Below are 9,244 nucleotides of genomic sequence, written 5' to 3' on the forward strand. Positions count from 1 at the left end.
AGTAACACTAAAGAATTTTCTACTGTATATAATTTAAAATAATGGTATTCGTGATATTGGTTTCTTTTACATATTTGCTTATTGGAATGTCCATACGCGGATTCTAACCTGTCAGTATAAGGATTTATTCCCTAACACAATTGTTAGACTATAAGTAATTTATACATTTTGAATATATATATGTACATTGCAAACCCAATATACACATAATACATATGTACGTGTGTATGTATGTACATAAAAGAGGAGGAATCATCTCGCATTTTTATACTTACTAAATTTAGCTGAACTCATATTTTAACTGAAATTGTATAAGCGTAATAGTTGGTGATAAAATTTATGTGTGCATACAATGTATGTATGTATGTATCTATTCACATGCATATCAGTAAAAATGTACATATTAATCCGTGAAGCATTTACTTGTTATGCATTCATACAAAAGTATGAATGTATGAACATATGTATTAGAGTCTGACCGATTCCCAATTTTTGGCCGATGCCGATGAATTGGCCGGAGAGCAAACAATCGGCCGATGGCGATTCCGATGCCGATTCCTTAAAAAAAACTACCTGAATATACATTCATTGAAAAACAAATGCTTTTAATACATAGTAATAATAGAAATAACAAATGAAAAACATAAACATAGTTATTTACATTACAAAACATAGTTATATACAAAAAAAAACTAGTATATCGCGTATACATAGCATTACAATACTTTGTTCCATAGTCTTTTTCTTATTCAATGTAAAATAAATAGTTCATTCGAAATTACATTTCCTAGTTCTACCCAAAGTAGTAAAAAATTATGAAAGTATTGCTGTAACGTAAATAATTTAACAATCAAGTGAAAACATTTAAGTATTCAGCGATTAATTCAAGGATAATCGTAACAATACATACAGTGATGAAAATAAAAATACGGAAGAGACATTTTATTACGTTTTTATGGAAATATAGTTCGTTATCTAACAAAAACCATGTAAGTAAAAATTTCAAACTTTGTACAAAAATTAGCATTGTTCGACAGCTTTTTAATTAGATTTTCTCGAAACATTCTGAGTATGCAGCGTTGTAGCCCATTCAATTTTATTATAACGAAGTGCAAATTTTAAGTAGCTTGATTTTTGGCAACTTTTTTGTGGAAGGTGTTGCTGATTTTCTCCATACAAAAAAATGTTGAACATACTTTGTATAAAAGAAAATGTGTTAACAAAAAATTGCCAAAAATCAATGATAAGTCCTTTATTATACTAAAATATAAAGAAATACATACTCAAAAATGTTCTATAAAATCGAATTTAACAGTTTCAAATTTTGATTTACAGGGCTTGTTTGGATAGTAAGCTATATTTTCATAAAAAATAATAAATATTTTTTTAACAAAGAAAAATAGCCAAAACTTGCTAAAATGTGTCTTCCATATTTACATTCTCGCCACCGTACATCATAAAAACAAAACATGAGAACACGTTTATGACAGGAGGACTCAGATGCATTAATATTTCAAGCTTTTAAGGAATTAAAAAAGTAAAAAATAAATAACATGGAATCAGTGTTACCTAGTTTTGAATTTGAAAAAGCACTAAAACCCAAGAAAAATCGCGTTTTTCTTGAAAAAAACACCAATTTTTTGTGGGGTATTTAGGGGACTTTGCCGATTCAAATTAATAAAAATCAATGTTTTTTATTCGTAATTTATTCGTTTTTCTTTAAATTCATATATTTTCGTTCAAGCGACGTTAAGATTTTTGTTTTATTTTCTAATTTGCAGCTGCGTCCAGCAGTCCAGCTTAGATGTAAGAAAAATTTATTAATTTTTTCTTTACACAATTTATTCTATATGCAAAACCAACAACACCTTCGGCAAAAAATTCTAGAACAATAATGTTTAGGTACTTAAAACTTGCACTATTTTATACTTGAGTTGAGTGGGCTAAAAAATTTTTCTAGAAAATCTAAATATAAAGCTCGAAATTTTTATATAATTTTTAATATTGCACAAAGTTTGAAAATTGGATTTAAACGGCTTTTGTTAAAGACTGAACTATACTTTTATAAAAATAACTCAAATTAAATAATAAAAAAACACAGATTGTGAAAACTTTCAAAATTTGGTGCAACTAAATTTTTTTTGACCGCTGTATGTATGTAAATATCATACATACGTACATTTTTTATTAACTTAATAAAATTTTGGTTTGGTTTATGCGTACATAGATGAATTATACATATTTAAAAATAGAATAAACAGATACCAGGAGATATCTATGTCTGGGAAATTTTACGAAATTTCGGCAAAATCGGATAATTTCATTGTCGAAATTGGGGAATTTAATTGCCGAAATTGGGGAATTCTCAAAAATGAGTTGGCTACCCTGATCTACATACTAAATGAGTGTGCACATGAACCAAAAATACAAGATCACGTAAGAATGCGACGTTGTATTTGTAACTGGTTTTGAGAAAAAAGTTTGCGAAAGCGGGTTCGTCAACTGAGCGTTTGTTTACATCACAAGCACCACTATTTTACACTTTTATTCAAGTAAAGAAGAGTTAATTCAACATGACAACACATTTTAAAGCATTTTGTTGCATCATTCTACCTAAATTGTGCGTTTAAAGTGGCTGACAATAATTTTGGCTAATTTTGGTTTTAGTTGTTTTCTTTGCTTTGTTTACTTTTCGCTCGTTTTCCAGTGAAACAAGATCATGATGCAATAATACAAGGTGGTATCAGTTGTGACAGCTCGATTTGACACTACCTTAGCTCAGTAGAATGAGAAGAAAAACGGGAAGAAATGAATCCCCAAATGGGGGAAAAATATAAAATATCACATTTTCTCCTTAACAAAATTTGCTTTTTTATAGTGTATTCGTTATGAAATAAAATAAAATAAGATAAAATACCTTTTTAAGAAAACAAAGTGTGTATACTGAAAAAAAATAAAAAGCATTCAACTATATTATTGGGCAAAGAATAGTGAAAGAAGTAACACTGTTTCACGTAAGGTAGTCAATATGGCGGAATTAGAGCGAGAAGTTGCCAACTGATAACACCTTGTATTATTGCATGCGGGCGTAGAACCCGCATGAACGAAAGACACAAGATCACGTAAGAACGCGACGTTGTATTTGTAACTGGTTTTGAGAAAAAAGTTTCCGAAAGCGGGTACGTCAGCTGAGCGTTTGTTTACATCACAAGCACCACTATTTTACACTTTTATTCAAGTAAAGAAGAGTTAATTCAACATGACAACACATTTCAAAGCATTTTGTTGCATCATTTTACCTAAATTGTGCGTTTAAAGTGGCTGACAATAATTTTGGCTAATTTTGGTTTTCGTTGTTCTCTTTGCTTTGTTTTCTTTTCGCTCGTTTTCCAGTGAAACAAGATGGCGTAGAACCCGCTAAAAAATCGACTTTTTTCACTCTCTTGTTCTTACGTGATCTTGTGTCTTTCGTTCATGGAGTGTGCACACATTCATGGCTGTGTTCATATGGAATAGTAGCTTAAGCAGCATAAGATTGCGAATTACTCAATGGCGCCGAACCGTTGAAGAACTTTTGGCAAATAAACGTCCGAGAAATATACTACGTTTATACGTAAGCTATTTGCAAATACCTAACTCACTGTTTATTCGATGGTGAAAAATTCTTGTTTAATATTGCCTGATTATAAAAAGGCAATAATATGACCATTGAAAAAGAGAATAAAGTTAAAAATGGCAACGTCTTGATTATAAAAAGGCAATAAGTTGACCATCGAAAAAGAAAATAAACCTAAGAATGGCGGCGTCTTGCGCTTGTTTGCAAATAGTACCACTAATCAATACTTATTTGCGTGATTTAGTTATTTGCAAATAAAAAATTAACTCATCGTTTATAAGGCAAATTTTACCATTTTGCAAATTGTTATTTGCAAATAATACGTGCGTATAAACGTAGTAATAGTCCCGATACTAGCAAGTCAAATACTAGCAAGTCAATATTCTTATTAAGTCTTATCAAAAAATTCCTTTACGTTTAAAGGATAAAGGGAATGCCACATTATACTAAAGATAGCTTCTCGACATAAGCTACCATACGAACACAGATATGTATGCACAGCATAAATAAAAAGCATACGTAATCATACCACAGCGGACCTACATCTATATACATTTAAAATGGCAAAAATCATTCAATTGGGAATCATTACCTACCAGATCTCTAAATCGCATTGAATGATTGTTATTTTGTGTAATGATTTTTGAAAGGATCAGTGTGTTTGTCGTCCGTTAGGTGGCGCAGGGATTGAGAGTAGAGATGGGCATGGGACTAAATATTAAGTCCCAAATCCCGCCCATCCCGTAATTCAATTTTTATCTTACGGACCCGCTCATCCCGAGGTTTTTCAGAATTGTACCGCGGGCCCGGAGGCCACGAAATCTATCTCTGAAAAAATTCACATGTCTTTCAAATTAACTTTAAATAAAAAAAAAAAAAAATTATGAAAGATCTGGCATCCTCCAATTATTTTGTTTTGCTTTGCTGTTCGTTTTCGTTTCAATAAAACATAAAAAGTGCATATTTTGTAAAAATTGTTTAAGGAAGATTTTCTGAATTTGCGGAAGTTGCGGTTTAATCGGCAGTATCGGGAAAGGATTTTGATCCCGTTCCGTCCGTTAAATTTTTACAGACCTTCCTGATACCGCCCATCTTGAATCAGTACCGTGGGTCCCAATATTCCGGGCCCATCTCTAATTTAGAGCTATCCTTAAAATGTATGGTAAGATTTTCTTCATCTTTAGAACACATAATAGCAACATAAAATTTGGTGCACTTCGGTAGCCCAATCATGTGATGCAAAAATATTGGGCTTTAGGTCCAATCTTGACAAAACCCCGTGTAAAACCGCCGCTAGAGAAGGAAATATTATATTTTGTTTTACACCTTCAATTTAAAAGTGTATGAAAAAATGTCGAATTTCGACAACTGGGGGATACTAGTTATACATACATATGTATGTACAAAAATTTTAATCTATATATATCTATGTACATTCATAAATGTACGAATGTATGATTATGTGCAAGCATTTTAATTTGTATGTTCTTTGATCATGTTACTGATCTCGTTCCGTGCCTCTAACTTTACGCGGAAGGACAAGAAAAACAGTTTAGTGCAATGAAATGGTGAAATAAGCTAACCGAAACTTAATACCAAAGAATGTAGAAAATCAAGAAACTGGACAATTTCACGATTCATGGTGAAACTCCAGAGGCTACGAAATACATAAGCTGCAGAATCAAATTTACAGTTGGCATGAGATGGCTGATCCTAAATCGAGACGCGGGGTTAATTACAAAACTACACCACATTTTGATGAATGTTTTGAAGTCGCGATAATATATAATATATAATAAATATTCGGAGGCACCTGTTTTACTAACGAACTGCCATAACTAAACAAAAGCGTCAGCGTTGTCTGGTTGTCGAAAAATTCTCATACCCATAGAATTTGTATGAAGTATACCGAAAATCCTATTTTGACAATGCGTTAGGTATTGAACACACAAACAAACCTATTACTAAGTTCACATATAATTAGATTATCCTCATTTTCGAGCTTAACTTCCTAATTTGTAATTAGAAAAAGAGATTAGCCATATAAAATTCCCCCTTGTTAATCTGTAATTATAAAATAATCTCAGATTTAACCGATAACTTTTCGGTGTCCATCCTAGTTTTATCGATTGTTTTTGCGAAGAAGAGGAGATATGGCAAATGTAAAAGTAAACAGAAATGGACGCTAGCAAGGAAAAGAGGGTTTTAAAGGTATTTTTTAATAAAATGTTAAGTTAAAATATATTTATATTGCTTAATATAGCAGAAAAACGTGATCACGGTGGCACAGAGAAGAAACATAACTTTTCCTGGAGATGTGAAAATAACAAGCACAACAAATTTGACGGCTAATAATCTGAGATTTGCCTGTGTAAACGGGGTGATTAAAAAACGAGCTTTGATTGAGATAATATAGATATGTGAACATAGTTTATGCTTATTGTTGGTGTTATTTCTGCATTTGACGTAGCGTTGACGCTTTTGTTTACGTATGGCACTTTGGCGCTAACGCTAAGCGTCAGAAACCACTCCGCCCAACGCTTTTGTGTAGGTATGACAGTAATTAAAGTTAAACTGTTTTCACAGTCAGATGTACATATTTTTCGCCATATATGAAATAATGATATCTTATTTGGAAAAATTTTGGTGTTTTTCGCGTTGATTGACTAAAGATTCTCCCAGGTATAATATGTTTTTGCCAGCATAGGCGTCTCGAATCCAACAGGTATCATATTTTGAGCAAAATCGGTACCTATGGGGCGATTTGGACGTCAGGTTTGTGTTGTAACATTTGGGACAAAGTTTTTTTGCTTTGAATTCGTTAACCATTAAAAGGTATTCGCACGGGGCGATTTTGCATTCAACTTTTTTGCTAAGGGCTGGTTGTTCAATGTCTGGTTACCACTACCACTACACTATCGACGATTTCGACATCATGAATGTAACATGTGATCGATAAAGCAGTCGTTGTACTTAACCGGAGCTTCTACCTCCAATTTGTGCTAATCAGACATTGAACAACCGGCCCTTAATGTTGGCTGGGGACCAACTTTGTTGAAAGCGATTAGTGGAAAGGCCGTTCAACCAAAAGTAGAATGCAAAGTTGAACAATGCAAAGGCGTTTTTATGGTGAATATTTTGATATTTTTTTATATCTTGATATTTTTAGCCGTTCAATTTTTTTTCGTGCAACCCTGCGTGAGTTGAACGCAAGAGTTGCGTAAAAAATCGCCTCGTGCGAAAGCCCCATTAGGATCTCTGCTTTGCGTTGTTTTGAAGCTGTTAGAAGTAGACGGTTAGGTGTACGCCGATATCCGCGTATTGGCGAGTTCGCGGCGATCTCGGTTGAACCAATGCATATTAAGGTATTCTCTTGTCTCTTCGATACCGGTTGTTTCGCAATGTAGCTACAGGCTTTTTGTCGACAAATGTATTTCTTCAACTTCAGCCGAGTAACCTCTCTTTGCGAGAAAATTTGTTGCTTTTGTTGTAGTATCTCAAGTTGAAATTTACAGTATTCTTTAAATTTTGACGAATTCGCTGATAACCCGGTTTTTCTCGTGATATCTTTTGTATATTTCTCCAGTTTTATTTTGCGCGAATAGACACCATAGTGATAATACCAGAGTGAGACACGAGTGTCTATAACCAGGCAAGTGTGAACAACCCAACCAAGGCGAATTTATACCAGGTGGTGTTACTGGCGAATTTAGATTGCAACAACAACGACCACATGTATTTGGATTGTGGGTGTTATGTCCAATCTCAATTCGCCCCAAAGTTTACATGTATTTTGTTTTTGTTTTTGATGGGTGTGCTGTCAAATCAGTAAAAGCAAAAACAAAATACATTTAAGGCGAAGAAATCAGCTGATCTTGCAACAACACCTTGTATAAATTCGCCTTGAACCCAACAGTTTTAAATTTGGATTTACATGGTGATTTTTTAAATATAAATCATATTTTAATAAGAAATCAACCAGGAATGTCTAGCATGAAAAATACATAAATTTTTGTGAACGAAATGAAATAAAATGAAATAACAAACAACTTGACGGAGGTTGACCAACTTGCCAAAACACGGCTTTTTTACAACCAGCTTCTAGCAATTGACCAACTGGTTCGCCGATAAATCAATGCGTGCATAGGATCTTTAAGTTGGTCAACTCGCTTTTCAATTTTGGGTAAAAATAATCGATTAATCTCTGCCACTTCCAAAAAGTTTACATAAAAGCTGGAATTGTGTGTGTAGTGAATTGTAAAGGCAAAGGTATGAATAAAAACTAATTGCTTTTTCTTGAAATTTCAAAGCGCAGTATTAAATTTATCATAAAACATCAAGTGTTTTAAAATTTCGTTAATCCAGGTGTGTATCACATAGTTTAGATGTGCATGTAATATAATGCGCTATATAATATAATATAATATGTATATAAACTAAAAATTTGAAACACGTGCTTTTAATGAATAAGGAACTCCAATAAGTACGTACATATGTATGTATTCTGGACAGCGTATTTACTACATGCATATGCAAATACACAATTGCTGCGTTTCCTTTAATAGAAATTCCATTTTAATTTTTTTATTTGCCTTGCAGATTTTAGCTTTTAGCCGCAATGGAAGTACCAGCTGATAAAAATGTTGATGTAGATTCCTGCAACGAATCTGATGATGGAAGAAAGGACTCTGAAAACGCCAAAATGATGTACGGAAATGCATATCCTTAATTATTTAGAAATTTGATAAATGTGAATGCTCACTATTTGATTCCTCCATTTTATGCGTTTAGATACGTATGTATGTATGTATAACTCTGAAATTATGGCTGCATTCCAAAACGCTAAAAAAGGCTCTTATTTCTAAACCTCGGTATATGTATTGTAATGCCAGATGTGTGCAACCACGTTTGTATCCTGGTTTTCTACTTGGTTGCGCAAGTTAGACTTCTAGTATGGTTTAGAAATAAAAGAGACTGATGCTTTGTATTTTGACGTTTTGGAATGCACCCTATTTCATGTAGATATACGACCGGGTATTCCATGTACATCAATACATTGAAATCTCTTATTGTCTAGTATCTTGAAACCCAATTCAAGTTGTGGCTATTGCTGAAAATACATTAAAAATTTCTATTCTATATTATCTTTGGTTTCTTCTTAACTGATATTTACCGTATATATTTTAGACCATTCGGTTGTATGGGCGCTTTGTTCCGGCGTCAATTTTTGCAAGAAATGGTAAAAAACCTTCCTAAACCCATACAAAACAGAGTAACTGCTTTGAAAAACATTCAACTCGAACACTTGAAATTGGAAGCAGAATTCTTCGAAGAACTTTATAAACTAGAACGGAAATATCAAGAGAAATATCAACCGCTTTTTGACCGTAGGAAAGAAATTGTTACTGGAGATGTGGAACCTACTGAGCAAAAACCTCAATGGAAATCGGAAGACGTCGAGGATGTAGAAACGTCACCTGAATTTCAGGATATGATAAAGTAAGTTTATACTAATATCGTTGCACTGAGTGTCATTAAATTTACTTCTACAATTAGGAAAGTAAGGGAAATTCCTGAAGACACGAAAGGTATTCCAAACTTTTGGTTTACAATATTTCGAAATACTGA

At 33.0% G+C, this 9,244-nt stretch overlaps 1 protein-coding gene across 1 annotated transcript; it reads left to right on the forward strand.

Annotated features, from left to right (window-relative positions):
- Positions 1-7,823: 7,823 nt before the first annotated feature.
- On the forward strand, positions 7,824-9,238 carry LOC118752183 (nucleosome assembly protein 1-like 4; the record flags this gene model as incomplete). Its single annotated transcript, XM_036487040.1, has 4 exons — positions 7,824-7,981; positions 8,216-8,323; positions 8,804-9,115; positions 9,173-9,238. Coding segments are annotated over exons 2-4 (467 nt in total), but the record flags the coding sequence as incomplete, so codon positions are not given.
- Between the last annotated feature and the right edge of the window lie 6 nt (positions 9,239-9,244).

The sequence above is a fragment of the Rhagoletis pomonella genome, unplaced genomic scaffold, assembly GCF_013731165.1.
Source record: "Rhagoletis pomonella isolate Grant_MI unplaced genomic scaffold, Rhpom_1.0 Rhpom_scaffold_01290, whole genome shotgun sequence".
Classification (NCBI taxonomy): Eukaryota; Metazoa; Arthropoda; class Insecta; order Diptera; family Tephritidae; genus Rhagoletis; species Rhagoletis pomonella.